The sequence below is a fragment of the Cajanus cajan genome, chromosome 10 (assembly GCF_000230855.2).
Source record: "Cajanus cajan strain Asha chromosome 10, NIPB_CcT2T_4, whole genome shotgun sequence".
Classification (NCBI taxonomy): domain Eukaryota; kingdom Viridiplantae; phylum Streptophyta; class Magnoliopsida; order Fabales; family Fabaceae; genus Cajanus; species Cajanus cajan.
In genome coordinates, this window is record NC_138526.1 from 10,418,490 (window position 1) to 10,443,418 (window position 24,929).

A 24,929-nucleotide genomic window follows, 5' to 3' on the forward strand; every position below is an offset into this window, starting at 1 on the left:
AAAGCACTCAACCTTTGTTTTATATTGTTTACTAGATACATCTCATGGTGTCTTATTTTCTATTTTTGATCTTAAGGGAAGTTCAAACTTCTTTGAACTTAACTTTACTACTTCCCTTCAAGACCAAATTAGATTCTATGACTTTTCTAAACTCTTTACACCCTCTTCCATGATATATCTAACATATAATATGATCAAAGGTTGTCTTGGTAGTTTCCTTATTATATTCACTTTGTTTTCTTATAGAAGCCTAGGTTACTACATAGGGTACCTTAGGCAAGATATCTTAGTATATAGGACTAATTCATTAGTTTCTTATAGTTTTAGCACTTTCACATTTTTAGGATTTAGTTTTACACTTAGACTACACTATAGTGAGGATCCTATTCTTATGCTTAAAGAACCCATCCATCCAAGTCTAAGAACCCTTGGTAGGACTATAGAAGGGATTCCTCAAAGGGTGCACTTTCCACATGTATTATATGCATATTTTATTACTAATGCTTTGCTTCTTATTTTTGTAGGTGATGCTATCCTTGTGGAAGGACCACGGGATTTGAGGACAAATCCTTTCGAAGGAGGAGGGTATGATGGAAATCTAATCCCCAAGGATCCATTTGGAAGAGGTAAGACCAAGAAAGGTGAAGGTTGATCCAAGGAGGCTCACCCATGAAGACCATTAGGCCTTTAACTAGGTCCATGGTTAGGAAGCTAGAGGAGACTTCTACAGAAGAGGTGCTTCTTAGACCTTCGCTCCTCATGAGCATTGATTATGATTCCTCTTATTAGTCTCTTGAGTTTCCATTGTACATACTTGTATAGTTAATTTCTTGTACTTTGTATATAGTAGATACTTGTATAGGTATATTTTTGCCTTAGTATTTGTGAGGCACTTTATTTCCTTTTAGTAGCTATTGTATATTGTTTCTAGGGTAGGTTACTTGAGCACTATGACTCCATTTAACCTAACTAGAAATACACTCTTTTCTTAGATTTCTAGTAGTAGGATTGGGAGTGGCATTAGCAAGCTAGAGTGCCATTAGCAAGCTAGAGAGTGTTACTAGCAATTTAGCCAAAAGGTGGTCCTAGGCTAAAATTTACATATTGGATTCATTTTACTCCTAATTTTTCATAGATTTGATTTAGCTAGGTTCCATTCACATTGAATGAACCTAACTAAACCAAATTAACAATTTCAAAACCGTTTGGAGTAAATTAAGTCCAAAGAGCCGCCCACCTAGATGTGTTCACACTTGTGTTCACACTTGGCCGAAATGCTTGGTGCTTCTCAAGCTTGGAAGGTTGAAGCACAAGCTTCTCCTTAGCTAGCTTACCAAGCAAGCTAAGTCAGAAGCTTGCACTTCAAGCCTCTTGACCATAGATGTTTAGCTAGACCTTACCATGGTTCCTAGTGAACCATGGTTAAGGCTAGCTTGCTCTCCAAGCTTCCTACTCCTATATTTTCATTTTTCCTTCATTGTAAAACACTTTTGGATGTATTGAGAATTATTTTCTGAAGAATTGTTCAGATTTCTCTCTTCTAAAAGTCTCTAAACCTCTTTGATATTCATCCAATTCTCTTATCCCTTCATAGAAGAGTGTGGTGAGAATTGAAGGGGCTTATCTCTTCAACAAGGAGTGGCGCCTCTTGGGAGAGTTTCTCCACCAAACCGTGGTGGTTCTAAGGTCTCCTCCTCCCTTGGAGACCTTAGCCAAGCCTAGGAAGAAACAAGGAGCCAAAGATCTAGGGAGGAACTTGAAGAGGATTCACATCAATCTAGATTCTCCAAGCAAGTTTCCATCAAACCCCTTCTACCTTAGTTGTTCTAATAAAGCACCCAAATTTTGGAATATATTGTTTGATAGATACAGCTTGTCATGTTTCATATTCTATTTTTGATCTTATGGGAAGTTCATCTTTATTTGAACTTAATTTGTTTCCTTCCCTACAAGACAAAAATAGTTTATATGAGTGTCCAAGACTCCTTGGGACATTATCTTTTTACAAGTATCTAACAAACAATATGACCAAAATGGTTTAGGATGTTTTCTTGTATTATTTTCTTTACTCTCTAGGGCATGCCTAGGTTTCCATTTAGGGTATACTTTAGGCAAGATCTCTTAGTTTTTAGAGATAACTCTTTCAATTGTTATAGTCTTAGTTTCATTACTTTTCTAGATTTTAGCTACACACATAGACTTTGCTTAGGTAAGGATCCTATCTCTACTTTTAGAGAGTCTAGTGTTTTTAGTGTAAATTTCTTTGCTAAAATGAATCATATCAGGGTATATCCTTCATTTCCACCCAATGAACATGTCACCTCTCATGCATGGTATTTTATTCTTATAGGTGGTGATGTTTATCATAGAAACCCTCATGATTTGAGGACAAATCCTTTTCAAGAGGGAGGGAATGATGGAATCATGCCTAGGAAGACAAAGGTGACACATTGAAAGAGCCAAGAGGAATGGGCTAGACATGAATGTTTGGGCCACTCAAGGCCCAATGGGCCCGATGGGCCCGATGGGCTTGGAAGGCCCAAGTTGAACTTCTCATGGGTCATATCTTGTTTTAGCTATTTTCTTTATGTCTTGTATATATCATATTAGTATAGGTTTCCTATATTTTGGGTTTTGTATTTTGGACCATATAGGATAACATTTTAGGCTATAGGCTTATTGGGCCTAGTTTTGGACTTCATGGCCCTTTAGGCTTTTGGTACCCAATATTTAGCTCATTTTCATTCTTGTAATTTTTCCTTTCCATTGTATTTGTTTGGCCATTGTATTTGGGCCATTAGAATAGGAATTTATAAGGATTAAGTATTAAAGCATGAATCATAGAATGTTAATTACATTTAGGAGTAATTAGTGTTTCATTTGAGTCACATGTTTTGTGCCAAAGGTGGCTGCACATGTGTACACTTAAATGAACCCTAAATTACTTCTAAATGCAATTTGAATTCTAGAAGGGCTGGCTGCACATGGCATGTGCAAGTGGACGTTCAACTTTGAATTCAAATTTGAATTTGAATTCAAAATTGGCACCACTTTTGAGTGCACATGGGATGGCTCCAAAACTCCTTTGATATGTGGCTTTAAATGCTTGAAACCTTCACTCTTGTAAACACTTTTGAATGAATGAGAATTATGAATTTTACTTCAGCCAAATTCTCTCCAAGAGTCACGGAAACCTCACCCACTCTAGTTCTAGGAAAACCTCCATTCCTAAACTTGAAAGTGAGCTTTCCTTTGGATCTTTAGCTTGGATGCTTCCATCCTTAGCTTAGGGATTCTTCTACCATTCCAATCATCTTCTTCCACCATTTGAACTGTGGCAAGCTCAAGGAAAAGGTATTCACATTCGGAGAAGATCACAAGAATCAAGAATCAATCCATTGCTTCAACCTAACTCCATCATATTCTTAATGGTCACTTTATTTAGTTACCTATAGTCTACGCATAACCTCATGCTCCCATCTTTCTTCTTAACCAATAAAATAGGCGCTCCCCAAGGCGAGACACTAGGCCTAATGAATTTTTTTCCTTGTAGTTCATCTATTTGTTTCTTAAGATCAACTAACTCTTTAGGGGACATCCTATAGGGTGCTATAGATATAGGTGAGGTACCTAGCACTAAGTCTATGCTAAACTCAATCTCTCTCTCAGGTGGTAAACTAGACACATCCTTAGGGAATACTTTTAGGAATTCTCTCACTAAGGGAATCTCATCTAGCTTACTATCAGTCTCAAGTGTTAAGGAAGCTAAGATCATGTACACTCTTTCATTTTCTTTTAGACAAGTTTTAATGTCAGCAGCACTAAGAAATTCTTTACTCTTACATTCACCAAAGGAAATAGATTTATCAAAGTAGTTTAAAAGGACATGGTGGGAAGATAACCAATCCATACCAAGAATTACATCTAATTGACTAAGAGGCAAACAAATTAAGTCAATTAGAAACTGCTTATCAGAAACTGTCAAAGGACATTTCAAACATACTAGGGATGTAGTCACAAGACCATTAATAGGGGTTTCAACAACTAAATCAAAATCTAATAAAGGCACAGGTAAATTCAATTTTGGGACACAAGAGACAGAAATAAAGGAATGAGTTGCACCAGAATCAAATAGTACAACAAAAGGAGTCTTAGCTATGAAACAAGTACCTCGTATCAAATTTTCTGACAGAGCAGCTTCAGCACCACTAAGAGCAAATACTCTCCCTACAGTATTTGGATGCTCAATTTGCGAACCCGATCCAATAACACGTGTTCTTGGTGGTTCAGGACATTGGGTGCTGATGTGACCTTTACCATTGCAGTTGAAGTAGGTAATCTCCTTGTCACGACACTCAGACTGATTATGACCAACACGTCCACACTTCCCGCATCTTCCTGAAGGAATGGACACAGACCCTCTAACACTTCCGGTAGCACTAACAGTGGATCCTCTAGTAAATGACTTGCTTCCATTAGCAACAACTTTACTCCCTTGAAATCTAGTAGAAGCGGAGTAAGGCTTACTCCTACCCAAAGTACTAGAACTCACAGCACGGATAGGACCTCCAACTCCTTTATAGAAAGCAGCACAAGCATGGTTGTCACGATCATAAATGTTGCACTTATTGACCATAGTGGGAAAGTGATATATCTCCTGATAGTTAATTGAAGTTTTCACTTCAGGACGCAGACCATTTACAAATTTTATGCATTTAGCTCTTTCACCACCCTCACCATGGTAGTGTGTACAATAACGAACCAAAGCATCAAATTTGGCAGCATATTCTGCAACTGTGTCGTTCCCTTGTTCAGCTCAAGGAATTCTATTTCTTTCCGACTCCTCACATCATTCGGGAAATACTTCTCAAGAAAGACCTTCTTGAAGTTGTCCCAATTCAAGTGCACCCCTCCATCAATCATCCTTCGAAGTGCTCCTTCCCACCAAAAGTGGGCATCAACAGTCAACATGGAGGTGGCCAATTTCACCTTCTAAGCGAGGGGAAAATCCATGACATTGAAGATCTTCTCAATCTTTGTTAGCCAATTCAGCATCTGAGTCATATCCTCCTTTAAAGGTAGGTGGGTGATTTCCCTGAAATTGCTCCAACCAGTTAGGAGCGACTCTAGCCCTATTGTTATTATTCATAGCTTGTGCTAATGCTTGAAGAGCATCAGCAATCACACGATCATTTCTACCAGCCATAGACTAAGAAAATAATACAATTAATAAACATAATCAATCATCACCCTAGCATACCAACAGGTTCCGCAATCAATTCAGTCCATCATTCATTTACCAGAAAAGCATAGTAAACTCATAACTTACAGCCGATTGGATCAACCTACTCTGATACCTCTAAATGTGACACCCTCTACCCCATCATTAATACACAATAAATGTAAACAATTTTTTTCTTTTTGAAAAAATAAAATATTTCATAGTTGACAACATCTTTCATGGATAAAACAATTGTCTGAAATATCATAAGGTAGAAGATTCACATTCGTATCTCATAAATCATAAAAAGTCAACATGTAAGTATCAAAATTCAAGAAATCATATAAAGGAAAATATAGGTTAATTCCAGCAAAGGTGGCAGTGCCTCCTAGTTAGAAATTAATTTATAACTTCCAAATCATGTAATAAAAATAATATGACAAAGATGCACATTTTGGTCTTTTATCAAGAACGTTCAAAATTACAAAAGAAAAGGAAATTAAGGCTTTTAAAACAATAACATCCTAAACTAAGCCTATCTATGCCCGATGTCACATCCTATCAGAGCATGCCCAACTGAAGCCTTAAGCCTCATCACCAACATCCTCATGATGATGATCACATGCAACATAATTTAAACATATACAAGAATAACAAGGGAGTGAGAAACATCTCACTCAGTTTCAGGTGCAGAAATAAAGGTTAGATAGCACACACAACAATCATAAGTCATAAACAGTAATCATATATAAACAATACTCATACATGATCAGTATCACATGTACAACCAATTATCATGCTATGATATCATGGACTCGACTCATAAATGCATGCATGTGGCGCCATACGAAAGTTTCACATTTCATCACTGGTGATCCTAAGGTACACCTGGTTACATCACTGGTGACCCTAAGGTACACCTTGTTAGCTTGTTACATCACTGGTGACCCTAAGGTACACCTGGTTACATCATTGATGACCCTAAGGTACACCTAGTTAGCTTGTTACATCACTAGTGACCCTAAGGTACACCTAGTTAGCTTGTTACATCATTGGTGACCCTAAAGTACACCTGGTTACATCACTGGTGACCCTAAGGTACACCTTGTTAGCTGGTTACATCACTGGTATGCGGCCTCAGCAGCACACCTGGAGTTATATATGTATATGATGCATGTCATACATTCATTATTTCATTGACTCAACATTTAACTTATTACAGAATTTCATTTAGTACATCATGTCATCATTTTTCATATTCTCATAATCATAGCTTGTCTCAATAGTCCATTCTTATGTCTCATGTTATTTGTGCATATTTCATATAGTCATGTCATAATTATTCCTCATTATAAGGTCCGCACAGGAATCCCCAAAGAGCATTCTTATTCATATTAAAACATTTATTTTTAACATTAATTACATATTCATTTATTACTTCCAATAAGGAACAAAGTAGAGCAAACAGAAAATAAAACATAACACATTAATACTTTGCATGTTCCTAGAAGCATGCAACAGGCAAGGGATTGAAGGCCAATCCGACAATCAGACTATCCAACAATTATTCCCACACCCCCGGGCGAGGTTTCTCACTCCCCCTTTACCTGGATAAGCAGGAGCTGAAACCAGAGCAGAACCTTGCTAATCTCCTCCTTTGGATTCCCTCTTTCTTTCTCTCTCTTTCTTTCTTTTTCTTTCTCTCTCTCTCTTTCTTTTTCTCTCTCTAAGTTTTTACCTTTGGTCAGTTATAATTTTTCACAGCCCCTCCCTCCTATATATAGGCATTCAGGGGTACCCGGAACGACCCGTACTGAATCCAGAATGGCCCGTTCTGGAGCCATGCATTATAGGAAAAATTTACAACTGGAATGGCCCGTTCTAAAATAAGAACAGCCCATTTCCAAAAATCAGAACGTCCCGTTCTAAAATCAGAACAGCCCGTTCTGGGGTTCATGTTAACACACATTACCATAATTGGAACGGGCCGTTTCCAACTAAGATTTTTAAGCATTTTTAGAATCTTGGAACGACCCGTTTCACTTTAGGAATGACTCGTTCTGGAATAACAAAAATTGGCTTATTTACTAATTTGGAACGGTCCGTTCAACTTTTGGAACGACCCGTTTTGCTACTTCAAAAATAGTTTACTTTCATCGTTTAGAACGGCCCGTTCCACTTTTGGAAGAGCCCGTTCTGGCCTAAAAAAATAGAATTTTATATAAAAAATTTCATAAATAATTTAAATTATTACAAACCTTTACAGTATTCTATAAAACCCTTTAATTAACTAAAATAACTATAAAAAAAATAGTCTTCATAAATATAAAAATAAATAATTATTAATATTGTATCAGTAGATAGTTGAACAATTTACAATTTACACTTAGTAGATAGTTGAACTCTTTAAATATTTAGCACGATAGAGTTCGATAACGTGACCGTGTAAATATGGAAAACATTATTGAAACAAATAAAATATAATTTGGTGATTCTTCATCCAAAAAAAGTTAGTCTGCAATTATCTATCAAAGAATATTAATTTAGTGCAAAACAAAAAAAAATTAAAATTATATATTAAAAAAATATAAATAAATCTCTTATTTTTGTCCCTCTATATACATCTAAAGTAAAAATTTTGTAACAACCAAAGTTGGTTGAGTGATAGAAATGGAAAAGTATATTCTGCCCAATAGGTTTAAACTTTAACTACGATGTTTTCTTTCTTTTTCCCGCTTTACGCTTATCATGTCTCCCTTATGTTCTAGACTCAACTGCCATCTCACACCACCTTCTTCTTTTAACAAAATCCTCTCTTTGTGTGAATCTGGAACCAAACACTGCCTTAGATTTCTGATTCTGTCGCAGAGATTTTAGTGCTATGATCTTTGCAGCTGCATGTGTGTGTGTGTGAATTTTCTGAAGTAATCTGAGACGAACAAAGGAAACAAAAGAATTTCAATCATGACGAATTAATTTTCTCTCTCAGCTTCTATTGAGCAACCACAAGAACCTCATTCTCTGCACTCGTATCGTCATCGTCAACAGCTCATACGGTAGACTTTATTTACAAATTATTTCAAAATCTTTAATATTTTGTGATAATTTTTAATTTAATTATGATTAATTTTTTTTAATTCCTATACTTTTATGTTTTGTTTGGAATAGGAGAAAAAATTTAGGAAAATGAAAGAAAATAAATGAGAATTGATATGATAAAAAAAAGTAAAAATTAGTGTAAAATATATAGTTATTTGATAGAGTAAAATTAAATTAAAAACTATTTTATAAATATATTTTTATAGTTAAATATTTATACAAAAATATATTATTTAAATAATTACATTTTTATATTTTACTAATTAACTATTTAATGTAGAGGTAGTCTTGTTTATATATTTATTTTATAGAAAATTTCACATAAATCCACTCTTAAGAAAGTGGAATTAAATCTACATGATTAGTACGTACCACAATTTTCTGGTAAATTTACTTAAATTATCTCTTTTCAACACGTGTTTTTTCTTAATTCCTTGATAATCTCCTTTCTTCTCCATTCTCTGGTAAATCATCTCTCCTAAATATATCATAACTTACTTTACATTTTAATTTTTATAATTTAAAATAAATTTTTTAATTTATATATTTAATTCTTTTCACCATAATTACAGTTTTTAATCTTTTTAATGTTGTCTTAAAGTTTTTTTTTTTATTTTGTCTCTTTTATCTAACGATATTAATTCAATAATAATAATAATAATAATTCTTTTATATTTTTACTTGCAATATCTATTATTAGTATATGTTTTAATATAAGCTGAATATTTGATGTGTAGGTTACATTATAATTCCGACTGAAACGTTTGTAGCGGAGAGAAGCTTCGAGTGAAATCTTAAAGCTTTCGAGGTACTGTGGACTCTCTTTCTTTTTATCTATAACAAAGGGAATATATATATATATATATATATATATATATATATATATATATATATATATATATATATTAAAGACAATTATATTTTTATTAATTTATATTTAAGAATAAAATAGGAATAATATATAAAAATAATTATTCTATTTAAAATTAATAATTATTCACTTTTTCTTAGAATAACTAATTTATTTTATGGAGTCACATAAAATGTCTTTTTTCTACTATTATATATTATGATGCTTTATTATATTTTAGTTCTTTCGAATATTTCCGATTAGCTGATTCGCTTTTGCATATTCTTAATTCAATTCCATTTTCAATAATAATAGTAAATCCATATAAATCAAAATGAAATGGTTAAGGGGAATAACATATAATACAAAATAGTTTTAAAAAGTTTAAAATATTGTATTTTTTCAAAGTGAATTATAATTCGAAATTATCTTATCATTTTTTTATTCAGTATTTTTATTAGATTCAAATAAAAGAATTAATTGAATTAAAAACTAAAAGATTCATGTCTATTATTAAAATCCTACTTTGGCAAGTATACATGCTTAAGAAAATTTCTTAACATTATAAATGAAATTTCTCAAATAGGTTTTTATTGACACTCAACTTGGTAAGTATAGTCTTGAGTTAAACTTAACACGAGTTTTAACTAATCACTAAGTGGATGATAGTACTTGATTTAAGAATTGTCACCTTGTTATTGACTCCATGTTTGCTAGTATTGAGAGTATTCACTAGTGAAAAATTAGTATATTACGTCACCTATTTTACGTCGGACATACAAAAACTCGACGTAATAAAAACACGGTGACATGTTTCGTAATTTTAGTTAAATTATTTACGTCGGCTATGCGTTGTGTCCGGCATAAATGTTAAAATTTACGTCGGACCTTACCAGGGCCGACGTAAATAACCCACATGACCGCCCGTTAAAAGAAGGTGTACACTAGCTGGAGATTTCAAAAACTTCATCTAGGATTTCCTTCTCCCGCGCGTTGTGCAATGGAGGCCACACGCGAGAAATCCCTCCGCCTCCTCCTCAAATCGTGGCTGCCCTCGCAGTCGGAGCCACTCCCCCGACGACCTCGTCCACCTTCCTCCGCACCATGCACAGCGAGTGGTCCGACATCAACGCCCTCCGCCTCGACAAGTTCTACCTCCTCATCCGCACCTTCCTCTAGAGCTTAGGAAGGTTGGAGAAGAGGTTGATTCGCGTGATGATGTTTTTCTTCTTCGGACGTTGCGTTGGTCATGGGCTTTTCTGCGAGGTTCTATGAGGTGGCGTCTTCTGCTGAGTGTGTTCACGGGAATAGGAAGGTGATATTTGCGTTGCATTTCGAGTTTTTGAAGCTGGAGAAAGAAGTGGCCAAGTCCGGGTTTGGAGAACCCACTCCTGGTTCTATCAAGAAGAACGGATCGTTCTGCTTGGAGAAAGGCCTGTTCTCCATGCAGAACGGGCCGTGCTGCTTGGACAACGAGCTGTTCTCCAACCAGAACGGCCTGTTCTGCTTGCACTCGTTTTTCTTTTTTTTTTTAATTTTTTTACGACTTTTTACGACAGACCTTGGCATGTCTGACGTAAATTTACGTCGGTTTTCGCAATCGATGTAAATTTACGTCTCCCGCATCGACGTCGGAGGTTTTTACGACGTAAAACCCTAAAATAACCGACGTAAAATGTATATTCTGTACTAGTGATTATTTTTTATCTACCATTTTATGAATAATAAAAAAATGCAAGACCAAGATTTTAAAAAAAATATTAGTTCTTTTTGTTATTCTAGAAAATAGTTCTTTTACTTTGTGTTTTAATAAGTTGACTTGGAATGTAGATTAATAAAAAGAAGTTACTTACAAGTGAAATAAAATTTTTCACTTGTTTGAATAATGGAAAAATAGGAGGGATAAATGCAAAAAGAAAATTTAAAAAAAAAATTAGAATTCATCGTAACACCTTTCCTTTCTAGTAAGTCATAAAATGAGGTGATTTTTCACAAAGAATTTCCTGCCTTTTCTATTTATAATGCGATTGTTTTGGTGTATTGTAAATGAATGAATTGAAAAGTAGAGTTAAAAAAAAAAAAAAGAACTATTAAAATATGTTGTGTTTTAAAAAGATATAAAAACCATTAACATTTACGTTGGCTTCAAAGTGAATGTGAAACATAAAACATTGTTTTTTTAAAAAAAAAAAGAACTATAAAAATATGTTGTGTTTTAAAATAAATGTTAAAAAACATTACATTTGCGTTGGCTTCAAAATCAGTGAATGTGAAACAGAAAATAACATTGTCAACGTGCGGCAAAAATTATATCTGATTTCATATTAATTGTTTCCTTTTTGATTAAGACATTTTGTGTCTTTATTATACAAATTTAGCTAGTAAAGATGTTCATAGGCAATTTTATTACCAGAATTTCTATTATTATATGTGATTTTTCATGTGAATTTTGTATTAAAATTTACAGTAAATATTATTTTTACGAATTTTTTTGCAAAAATTTTATCTGCAGGTAATTGCTTCGTGGATAATATGTTTTTGCAAATTTTAAAATTCGCAAGAAATTTTCCTGCAAAAAAAAAATTCCCAGGAAAGTTTCCTGCAAAAAGAAATACTCAGGAAAGTTTCCTGAGAATTTTTTCGCAATAAATTCTGCAAGAATATTTTATACGAAAAAAATCAAAGAAACTACTACAAATTCTATTAATGATATTAAACTTTTAAATGTTCACAATGAATTCATCTGAAACATTTGTTTTCATGCCTCCAACATGTGATACATAATCTTTTAAACTCTAAGATGGTAGATTATAAGTCTAACACTCAACCAGATCAACTTGTAAGGTAAGTATTGCTCCAACTTATATACTCTTTAATTGTTGTATTTTCAATTAATGCAGGACTCGAAGTTTTTATAAAATATTAAACTTATAAATTTAAATATTTTTTTGCTTTTTCCTGCGGATTAAAATTGATAGAAAAATCCCCAAGAAAAAGTTACCTACGAAATTTTTCTACCATTTAGTAAACATTACTTACGAATTTATTTTTGCAAGAAAATATGCAAGAAACAAAATAAAATTCTTACAATATTATCTGCAAATTTTTACCATGGAAAAAAATTTCTATGATCATTAAAATTGTAGCAAAATTTGCAAAAATTTCTGGTAGATTATTTTTCATAAAAAAATTTGTAAGAAATATCTCTAAATTATTTTTTGCAAATAAATTCGTAAAAAAATTTTGTGAAATTATTATTGCAAGAAAATTTGCAAAAAAAATTCTGCGAATATTTTTTGTAAAAAAATTCGCAAGAAAATGACACTTTTGTAGTAGTGTTTTTGAAGTAAAATAATGTCCAAACTAATTAATTCTTATTGATTTGGTTTGAAGCAAACCAATGCAATCAACATTTAGTTACATTTAATTAGTTTAGTTTAGATAGTTAGGTTTTCCAAAAGAAAAAAATACAATTTTTATTTTTTAAACATATAAATATATTATTTTGTGCCAAAAATTAAATCTATATATTAAAAGAGTATAAATAACATATCAAAATGTAAATGAAAGAGTCATGTAAGAATTTAAAATAGATATTTACAAATAACATAAATAAACATTCATAAACAAATATTCGTGCAAGTTTCCATGACTCTAAGTATCACACAAAAACCAAAAAATATAACTTATAAACCAAATTTGTTCATCATAAATCAAATTAGTCGACCTAAACCAAATTGTTCAAGAAAAATCAAATTGTTCAAAATAAAGCAAATGACTAATAAAAACTACATTATTAAAAATATAAAATTAAGGTAATCCAACATTTGAAATTAAGTTAACCTTTCAAAATAGTCCAACACAAACTAAATTGTTCATATTATGATCATTATCCAAAGAATCTTTATGCATTATTTTCTAAGCTACCTACAAATAATATTAAGTAAAACTAAATGTTAGAATTTTGATAGATATATTTGGTTTGGTTATTGAATTAATGGATTTACAAAGTGCATATCTGTTATCCAAATCAATAAAGATGATTTTTTTAGTTGGGATCATATTCAATCTAATCAAGTAAAATGCAAACTAATTTAATTGGTTTGAGTTCTAATATTCAAAATTATTAGATTATCCAAATTGATGAACCCTTGATACTATAAGAAATATTATATGTAGTAACATACAAAAATTGATACTATGATATAAAATATGTAGGTATAAATTTATTATAATTACACATAATTTTAGTATTGATTATAAATGAGATTTAATAATATATATTGTATGTCACTATAACTTCTATCTACACTTTTTAATAATATATCAACATATATTATATTTAAAATGTAGTTAAAAGTAGTTTTAGTAATAAATATTGTGTCATTATAATATGTGCGTCATTGTATAATTTTTTTTTAAAATATTAGTTAGTTTGTCTAAGATTATTCAAGAAAGTATTTGATGCTTGACACCTGATAGGGTTATTTTATGGTATTTGTCTGAGGGGATATTTTTATGAAGGTTATTTTTATGAAAGTTTATTATACAAGCATACTCCACAATGATGAGATATTGTCCGTTTTGGGCCTAAGTTCTCACGATTTTGCTTTTGGTCATCACCCAAAAGGCCTCTCTATCATTGAAGTATGTTTATGTTATATAAGTTGTTAGTTTTTGTCTTATTTTATCGATGTGAGACTTGTTTATATCCCAATAACACCAAATTAACACTTTTTTTTTAGCTAGAATACTAAATTGGTAAGAATTTACTAGTTAACTTGACAACAATTACTGTGTCCCATTCATATATTATCTGCTGTGTAATACAATATGTGAATTAATAATAATTTCAATAAAATGTTAAAATATAAGACAATTTGTGCACCAATTAATAATTTCAGGCTTCAAACATTATTAAAATTTCTTTTATTATATTCAACTTTTCATGCGGATTTTGCATATAAATTTGTAAGAATTCACATGAAGAATCAAGAATTTGCTTCCACACCTCCAACATGTCATTGATAATCTTTTAAAATTTTAGAATGTTGGTTATAAGTCTAACTCAACCTACAAAATTAACTTGAAAGGTAAGTATTGCTTTCACTTATATGCTATTTAATTATCTTATCTATAATCGATGTGCGACTTGATACTTTCTTTAAATATTAATTAGATTATGTCTTTAAAAAGAAAATTAATTCAATCATATTGAGCTACAAAATGAGGTTATTATAAATTAGATTAACTCTTAAAATATTTAATATTCTAAAATAATAATTTTTTTGTTATAATTTTACTTTACAAACTATCATTAAATTAAAACTCATTATTATTAATTTATACATTCAATTAAAAATAATTTTTAATTTATTAATATTTTAAATTAAACTAATTTTTATGAAATATATATAAATAATTTAGTAAAATAATATTTTGTTAAGTAAATACTTTTAATTATAAAATTTTATTAATTACCATTCAATTAAAACTCATTATTATTAATTATCTTATTTATAAAAATTTATATATTTAATTTAATTTAGTTTTAAATTAAAATTAATTATAATGATATATTTATAAATAATTTAGTAAAATAATATTTTTAATTAAAAACTTTTAATTATTAAATTTATAAATTTAAACAATTTTTTTATTTTTCCTGCAACTTAAAATTGTTAGGAAATTTGCAAAAAAAGTTACCTACGAAATTTTTTACCATTTATTATAATATCAATAAATATTACCTGCGAATTTATTTTCGTAAGAAATAAAAGAAAATTCTCATCATATTTTTTATGAATTTTTACCGTAAAAAAATAATTTTATGATCAATAAAATATTAAAAAAATTGGTAAAAATTTCTTGTAGATTATTTGTCATAAAAACATTTGTAAGAAATTTCTGCAAATTATTATTTGCCACTAGTGCAAAACAGGCATTTTACGTCTGTATTTTCTCGTCGAACCAAAACATATCCGACGTAAAAATGACGCGGTGGCATTTTTGAAAATAATGTAAACTTTTTTACATCGGACTACATAGGGTCCAACGTAAATTTAACAATCTACGTCGGACATCAGCCAAATGAACTATCAAATGCACCATGATATCAAAAAATGAAGGTAGAAAATACATTTCCAATTGACACAAGATTATGATTGCTTCCATTTTCTAACTCATCTAACTTTACAGGGTCAATTACTTTGTTGCAAATGGCATTGAAGAATAAACACAATCGAGTAATAGCAACTCTAACAGAAGATGGTAAAATGTTACGAATACCCACAGGAAAAAGTTGTTGCATTAAGACATGACAATTGTGAGACTTTAAACCAATTAACTTCAAATCTTGGATAGATACCAGACTCTTAACATTTGAGGAGTACCCTTGTGGAACTTTCACACTGCGTAAGCACTCACAAAAGCTTTTTTTTTCTTTTTTTGATAGAGTATGACAAGCTGGAGGTAAGTAAGTGCGTCTTCCAATAGAATGAGGATGTAACTCAGAACGTATACCCATGTCCACCAAATCTTGTGGTGCTTTCACTCCATCTTTAGTCTTTCCTTTGATGTTTAGCAATGTCCCAATTAAACTATCACAAACATTTTTCTCCACATGCATCACATCTATGCAGTGTCTAACATCTAGCTTGCACCAATAAGGAAGATTAAAGAATATTGATCGTTTCTTCCAGATATTTCTCTCAGTTGACTTCTTTTGCGTCTTTCCGAACACAATGTTAATGTTCTTCACCCGCTGATATACTTCTTCACCATTGCGCGGTGTCGAGGCAATTTCATCCTCCTGACATCCATTGAATGCTATCTTCAATCTACGGTATGAATGACTACGAACACAAAACTTACGATGCCTAGTGTACGCAGTCTTTTGCCCATGTTTCAATTGGGTATAACTTGTGTTTTCTTCACATATAGGACATGCATAATGACCCTTCACACTATACCCACTCAAGTTACCATATGCTGGAAAATCATTTATTGTGCAAAATAACATTGCACGCAAAGTAAATTTTTCTTCACGATATGTATCAAAGACCTCCACTCCTGTCTCCCACAACATTTTCAAGTCATCAATCAATGTACTAAGATACACATCTATGTCATTTCCTGGTTGTCGAGGTTCTGATATCGTCATAGACAACATAATATATTTTCTCTTCATGCATAGCCAAGGAGGCAAATTGTAAATGACCAACAAAACTGGCCATGAACTGTGTTTACTACTTAAGTTCCCATAAGGATTCATGCCATCTGTAGCTAGACCAATTCTCAAGTTTCTTGACTCTACACCAAATTCTGGAAATGTTTCATCAATCCTCTTCCATTGCAGAGAATCAGTTGGATGTCGAAGAAAATTGTCACATTTTATACCATTTTCATGCCATGTGAGGTTTTTTGCATCCTCTTTAATGGCAAACAAGCTTTTAAACCTAGGTATTATTGACAAATTCCATAAGACCTTAGTAGGGGGACCCTTTATTTCTTCCTCACCACTACTTCCATCAGTTTTCTTTTTGAACCGTGACAATCCACATGTCGGACACACTTTCAGTGTAGCAAAATTATTTGTATACAATACGCAATCATTAGGGCAGGCGTGTATCTTCTTATACTCCAAACCCATTGGACATAACATCTTTTTTTTTTTCTCATAGTTGCGATTAGGTAACATGTTATCTTTTGGAAGCATCTCCTTCAACAACGCCAACAATTCTGTGAAACTTTTATCAGTCCAGCCATTTCTTGCTTTTAAACTAAACAATCTTAAAGTTGCTAATAATCTTGTAAACATACTGCATCCTGGGTACAATGGTTGCTCAAAATCAGACTTTAAGGTATCATACACATGTGCTCTTTCAAAATTTTCTTCACCAACATCACGTATCATCTCTTCTAAATTATCGTCCATCCCTTCAAAATTTTCAGTTGTTGACACCGTTGGAATGTCTAATATTTCTCTGTGCCATGTCCATATTGTATAACTCTTCACAATACCAAATATAAATAGGTGATCACATATTTCCCCAACTTCCTGACGTAACTGATTCAAACAACGAACACATGGACAATAATATGCCCCTTTGATGGTTTCCCATTTTCTCTTGCAAATTGCAAGAACTCTTCAACTCCATTTCTGTACTCCTGACTAATGCGACTTGCATTCATCCAACTTCGATTCATTATCTATATATTAACACAAATTAACTATTCACTCAGTTATTCATAATTTTTCTAACCTAAACTACAACCCTAAAAAATCGATAGTAATTTCGGATAAAATTCATAAATATTTCTACTAATACGATGATAAACTAAAGGTCAATGCCTAAAAAGTCCTTCTTTAATGCATCTGGAACGGCCCGTTCTGAAACCAGAACAGGTCATTCCAGATACACAATTAACAAAAATTTTATGTGTCTGGAACGGCCCGTTCCAAAATCATAACAGCTCATTCCAGCTGCAAAACTTTTGTGTTAATTTTTAACTGAAATGGCCCGTTCTGGTTTCGAAACGGCCCGTTCCAGATCAACCCATTAACAAACAAAAAATTTCAAATAGAACGACCCGTTCTGGTTGCAGAACGGGCCTTTCCAGATGAACATATAACAGAAAATAAACAAAATAATGCATAGAAGAAAGTTACCTCAAATGTGGAATGTGCAGATTCTTAGAGGACTTAGACAAACGAGAAATGTGAGCAAACAAACGAACTTAGAGACTTAGAGTAGAAGAACTTAGTGATGCTTTCGTAAACAAAGGGGAGCGCGGGAATGAGAATGAAACGTTGAGACATTATAGTGGCTAATTTACGTCGGACAAGGGGGGTCCGACGTAAATTATACAATCTACGTCGGCCACATGACTCCTCCGACGTAGATTGTCTAATTTATGTCGGACCCCCCACTGTTCGACGTAAATTAGTCACTTATTATTTATGAAAATGCCACTGCGTATTTATAACGTCGTATTTTTGTTTTTTTGACGTAAATTAGGTGACGTAGTAACCTATTTTTGCACTAGTGAAGTCATTCCAAAATAAATCCAACTAAAATTTTATCAAGTATATGTCACTAGTTTGACTTTTCTTGAGTTCATTGTGTACTACATCTTCAGTGCCGGTTGGCCACACTTGCAGAAGGAAATGCTTTATATCATGTTAAACTTTTATATGATAAGGTTGGGTGAAAATCTTGTGTCTCACCGCATTAGAAAGATAATTAAATTAACATACAAAATTTGAAAACGTAATCAGTCACTTACTTGTCTCATGTAGTGTGTGTTTGAAATTTACAAATTAAGATTAGTAATGCCATGTGTAATTTGAACATAAAAAATGCAGAAGCACAACAGAGTCTGCCTTAAAATAGTTGCAGTAAAATTGATGTATTTACATAGTTTTGTATTTTTGGACACAGAAAAAGGAAGTTTACGTACCTGGAAGCAGAAGAGAAAGGTCGGCCAGCTTAAATGTCGACGAATAGTGATGATATTGAAAAGAATTACTCTGGAGTAGAGGAGCCTTCAACTTCAAGAAACGAGATTGATGAAAGTGAAACACAAAACTCGGAACCCACCGATGATATTGAAAAGAATTACTCTGGAGTAGAGGAGCCTTCAACTTCAAGTAACGAGATTGATGAAAGTGAAACACAAAACTCGGAACCCACCGATGAAATTCAAGGACGTGATCTGTGTTTGTCAAAGAAAACAAGCGATTTAATAAAACATCATAAACCAATACCGGATGAGTGTGTATTGCAGAAGAGCCCATTGGGAAACACCGTGTTGCATGTTGCAGCTCGGTATCAAAATGACGACTTGGTGGAGAAAATAACTAAAAATGCATCACACCTTTTGCATGCTAAAAATAAGAACGGTGATACAGCACTACATGTTGCTGCAAGATATGGGCACGTCTCTACACTAAGGAAGTTGTTCGATGCATGTCTCTCGAATTTACCATTTCCATATTCTGAAAATCCCAAAGAGGCCGTCGAAGAAACCCTGGTGAGGAACAAGCAAGGAAACACATTCTTTCACGAGGCACTATTGAATGGTCATGCTCCCAAAGATGTAAGGAGTATGCTACGTTCCAAAGAAACATCGATTCGGGTTGGCTTCACGGAGTTGGTTGAGCGAGTTGCGTTGTTTCGCACAAACAATGATGGCCAATGTGTTTTGTACTTGGCAATTGAGGGAGGCTACAAGGAATTTGTTATGAATGCATTGGAGAAATTGAGATCCCAACACTCTGCATTGGATGAGTTGATTCAGAATCACCAAGAGTTGGTTGAAATTATTTCCAAAGACATTGAACCAGCTGCACCACCACCTCTTCCACCACAGTTTAGAGGTACACATAATCACATATATATTGTTGCTACATATAACTTCAAATTTCCTCGTATTGTTTCTTGCTACACTATGTTAATTTCCATTCTAATCATTTCACTGTCATTTTGGTCGGGGGCATCAAATATTCGAATGAACAACATATTCATGTTATTAAATCAAGACAACAACAATACTTATAATTAGCCGTAAAATCCATTCTAATCTATTAATAAGTAAATAATTATTCAACTATTTTCTTACACGTATGAGATTTGATTATTAGATTCTTGATTTTTTTTTAATATTAAGTAATCCAACGTAAACACACGAACATGGTACAACAATTATATCTTTGTATTTTTTCTATGGGTACAGAAAATGAGGATAGTTTATAAACTTTCTCAATCTTAGTGATAATATCTTGTGCACCTCACTTTAGTAGGAGACATTTTTCTATGATGCCAATTGATTTTAACCCCGAATTTTACTGTTGGTTTATTTATATATCAATGTATACAGATCATGCTCTAAAATAATTCTTACATCATCAAATATGATATATAGGTGCTAGAGCATAGAAAGAAATCGGTGTAAGCCATTGCTCGGAAAAAGAATGCTTAATACCATTAAGAATTTGAGTATTTACAAAGAGGGAGAAACTCTAAGAAAATGAAAGAAAATACTTTCTCTATAAATTCCAATAATTCCTTTTAAAGAGAATTTATAGAAACAATTCTATAATGAGATTGTTTTTAACCATTTTTCTTCAACAATAACACTTTTATGGATTTTTCTTTCCGTTTTTTTTTTTTGTCTCTTTCAATTTTTCATTGTGTTATTTCTAAATTAAATTTCAATATTTTCTTAAAATAAAATTATAAATAGTTAAAAATAAATTTATGATGTAAATTATTTATCATTTATCTTAAAAATAATTTATTTGATAAAAAATATTTTTCTATAAATTATAATGTAATATAATATATATTTAAATTATTTATTTATTATAACTTTTAGTTACATAAATTAAATATCTATCATGTACATTACATACTAAAATAATTGTTAATTTATGTATAGAAAGAGAAAAAAAATAAAGATAAATCATTCTCATTAGACTTTAATCTACATATCAAAATTTATAAAGGCCGGGATAAAACCAGACAAACTTTTTTAGATATTTTTCAAATTTTGATATTTGTGGTTTAGTGAATTAAGGTTTTATCTAGAGAACTTATGCTAATTTTTAATTTACACTTTATATTTAAATTTTAAATATAATATATATGATATAAAATACTATCGTATTTTACCATGATTTCCAATGCTGATCTTTCACAAAAAATATATAATAAATTAATATAATATTTTCTATTCAGTATATTATATTTTATATATGTATAATAAATATAATAATGTGCATAAAATTTGTATTCACTACATTATCTTATATATTTATAATAATTTTGATATTTAAATTTTAAAAATATTATTAATTAGCATTTTATAAAATAAATAAATATTACTCAAATATATTGTTTAAAAATTTGAATAGTATATTAAATATAATAATTTTATTAATATTATATTGTGTTAAAAAATCGTATCATTTATTTAAGACATGTTATAAAAACATTTAAATTTATTATTTAATGCTAATTGTTTCATTGACTTTTTAGTTAATTTCTATACAAATTTCGGAATTTAGAAAATGAAATAATGTATAAAATCCATGAAAGAATAATAGATAAAATTAATATATTCTAATAATTTGAAAAAGAATTTTTTTTAAAAAAAATATTATAAATTATTTTACAAATATTATAAAATTATGTTAAAATGGTAATCTTGTGTCATAGTCCCTAGCTAACTTTTTTTTTTCTTTTTAATATATTTAAAGTTTAAATATATTTTTAGTCTTTTAATTTGTTTTTGGTATAATTTTTTATTTTTCATTTTTCTAAAATTAGAGCTATTGTTTATAGTTCCTATTTTTATGTAATCATCTTAACTATTTTTTATTTATTAAAAGGTTTTGGTATAATTTTTTTCTTTATTTTTCATTTCTCTAAAACTAGAACTATTGTTTTTAGTTTATATTTTTATGTAATCATTTTTAACCACTTTTTATTTATTAAAAAGTTATTTGGTCATACTAGATTTACCTAACACCAGTATATCGATATTTGACACATCTAAAACAATTTATATATTCTTAAAGTAGAAATTATTTTATTTACCTTAAAATGATGATTAGGGCTAAAAATAATAAATTTAGATTTTAGAAAGATAAAAATAAAAAAATATATATTTTATACAATCAAAACCAAAATTTACTCATTTTACGAAAACAAAAATTATGTTTACAAATTTTAGAAGGATGAAAAATAAAAAAAGAATCAACAAGGAATAAAATCAAAACTCATTCATTTTATGTGAATTAAAAATATATTTAAATTTATATATAAATTACCATAAAAATAATTTAATTAATTATGTAAAATTTATAAAGAAAAAATTAACAAAAATTAATACATGAAAATTATCATGTTAATTGATATCCAAAAGAAAAGATAGATAAATATAAGGATAATAGATAAAATGATGTGACCAAAAGAGAGAACAAAATTCTAAGTGTTAATGTAGTGTTTATGATGTTGAGGTATCCATATCTATTTATCCAAAATTATTTCTGTAACACCCCAGTTTTCATACTTTTTATGGAGGGTAATTTAGTAATTTTTTTATAAGATTAATTTAGGGTGTTTTAGTAGCCCAGAATAGACCGTTCCCAAATTAGAACGGGTAGTTCCAAGCTATTAAAAAGTTTGATATTTAGTAGTTTAGAAAAGGTTGTTCCAAACCACAAAATTGGCCTATAACCCTAGTTGGTAACGGGTCGTTCCAAAGTTAGGAACGGGCCATTCCAGATATGATCGTTGTGTGTTAAAACGCAACCCTAGAACGGGTCGTTCTGGTTTTAGAACGGGCCATTCCGCATGCCAAATTTACACATGCTGAAAGGATCCAGAACGGGCGGTTCAAGATTTGAAACGGGTCGTTCTAGCCACTCCTGAAATCTATAAATAGAGCACTCTGACACTATTTATAGACAAACTCTCTAAAGATCAAGGAGAACCAAGAGAAGGAGATCAACCAGATTCTACTCTAGTTTCGTCTTCTGCATATCCAAGTAAAGGGGGAGTGAGAAACCTCGCTCGAGGGTGTGGGAATAATTTTTGGGTAGTAGGATTGGCCCCCAATCCCTTGCCTAATGCATGCTTTTAGGAACAAGCAAAATATGAATGTTTTATGTTTTGTCTTCTGATTGTTCTGTTGTGTTCCATGTTGGATGTAATGTGTGAATATGTAATTAATTTTGAGAATAAATATGTTTTGATATGAATTATAGTACTCTGTGGATTCTTGATAGAACCCTATGAGAAACAAGACAAATATGCATGTTTTCTATTTTGCTTTCTGAATGTTTTGTTACGTTTCTTGTGTGATGTAGAGTGTAAATATGTATTTGATTTCAAAATTATATATGTTTTGATATAAATTAGAGTGCTCTGTGGGTTCCTATGTGAAACCCTATGAGGAACAATTATGAGTATGACTATGTGAAATATGAATAAATGACATGAAACATGATGTGAATGAGAATGTGCTAATGTGAACACTATGACTATGAGGATGTGAAATGTGATGAGATGAGATAAGCTATGACTATGAGAATGCGAAATGTGATAAGACATGAAATTCCGTCTACGAGTTTGTGAATGTGTGACATGCATCATGTGCATATATGAACTAACAAGGTGTACCATAGGGTCACCAACGATGTAACAAGCTAACAAGGTGTACCTTAGGATCACTCATGATGTAACAAGCTAACAAGGTGTACCTTAGGATCACCAACGATGTAACAAGGTAACAAGGTGTATCTTAGGGTCACTCATGATGTAACAAGCTAACAAGATGTACCTTAGGGTCACTCATGATGTAACAAGGTGTATCTTAGGGTCACTCATGATGTAACAAGCTAACAAGATGTACCTTAGGGTCACTCATGATGTAACAAGGTGCACCTTAGGATCACTCATGATGTAACAAGGTGCACCTTAGGGTCACCAACCATGTAACAAGCTAACAAGGTGTACCTTAGGGTCGTCACTCATGATGTAACAAGGTAAGTCTTCTTATGGTCCTCTAAAGTTCTAATCCATTCCATTATCTCGAATTATGTTTCATAAGTTTAATCTTCTTAATCATTCTCATTTTATTCAATTAAACACTCAATTACACTTGATAAGTTCACCATTTAATCCTCTCTCAAAATCCTAATCTATCACAAACTGTATTCAATCCAATACCATAGTTAAATCATTCATATATCAATTATCAAAACATAATCCAAGATAATAGAACTTCACAAAATTCAATCAATTAAATCAAACAAGTATTCAAATAAATTATTCATGGTCATCACTTTATGAACCCCAATTATCAAAACTCAAAACATTCCAATAAAATAACACAACTAGTTCAATCTACCAATACAATAGTTAAGGTATGCTTTCGGCTATTCACAACCCATTCAGCAAAATCACATAAATAAAAAAAATCATATGCCAATCAATAGAATCTAGGCCCAACTCCTTTATCCACATAGTTTCTACACCCATGAGTGAGATAACTCACTCTATCACAGCCCAAATACACACCAGAATGAGTGAGTCCCAAAGATTTGTACAGATGTGAAACTATTCAGTTGAGAATAATTTAAAACAATTACTTAGTGATACATATACCAACAAGATGCATCTACTTTTAGATAGTTCATCACTTAAGAAGTTCATAGTTATGCGTGCTTAACTTGGAGCGATTTAGGGATGGATGACCATCTAGAAAGTTTACCAGAAAGTGTGAGTGATGAGAAAACACACTAAAATGTCTTGTGTTGGTTTGTGGGATAGTTGATGATCTTAAAGGAGGTTGGACATCTCAAAAAAGGTCTACTCACAAAGAGTTCTAATCGATGAAGGGTTCTAACTAATGAGAAGTTGTGTGAAGTGTCATCATGTGAAGTTTCGTGAAATACAATTGTTGAGGCATTAATTCTAAGAAGTTTATAGATTCCCCTTTACCTGGAAATAAAAAAATCCAAAAGTAAAGGTGTCAGTGAGCATTGGCCTCCTCAAAGTTCTTCTCTGGGATCATAGTATTGAGAGATAATAGGATTCAAACACGACAAAATAGAAAGGAATGAATTAGATTTAACTTAAAAGACTCATTTTTAAAAAGAGAGCATATTAAGCTTACAAGGACAAAAGCTTAATGTTTTTAAAAAAAATTCTATTTATTAAAACCTTTTTTATTTTCTAAAGAGCCTTT

The 24,929-nt window shown here is 31.4% G+C and overlaps 1 protein-coding gene across 1 annotated transcript in view; it reads left to right on the forward strand.

Annotated features, from left to right (window-relative positions):
- Nucleotides 1-7,711: 7,711 nt before the first annotated feature.
- The window catches only part of LOC114915192 (uncharacterized), a 55,307-nt gene continuing 38,089 nt past the window's right edge, over nucleotides 7,712-24,929 (forward strand). Inside the window, exons 1-3 of the mRNA XM_083065791.1 lie at nucleotides 7,712-8,277; nucleotides 9,058-9,128; nucleotides 18,614-19,551. Of these exons, the coding sequence (XP_082921917.1) occupies nucleotides 18,666-19,551 (886 nt within the window). The 5' untranslated portion in view covers nucleotides 7,712-8,277; nucleotides 9,058-9,128; nucleotides 18,614-18,665. The remainder of the gene's footprint in view (nucleotides 8,278-9,057; nucleotides 9,129-18,613; nucleotides 19,552-24,929) is intronic.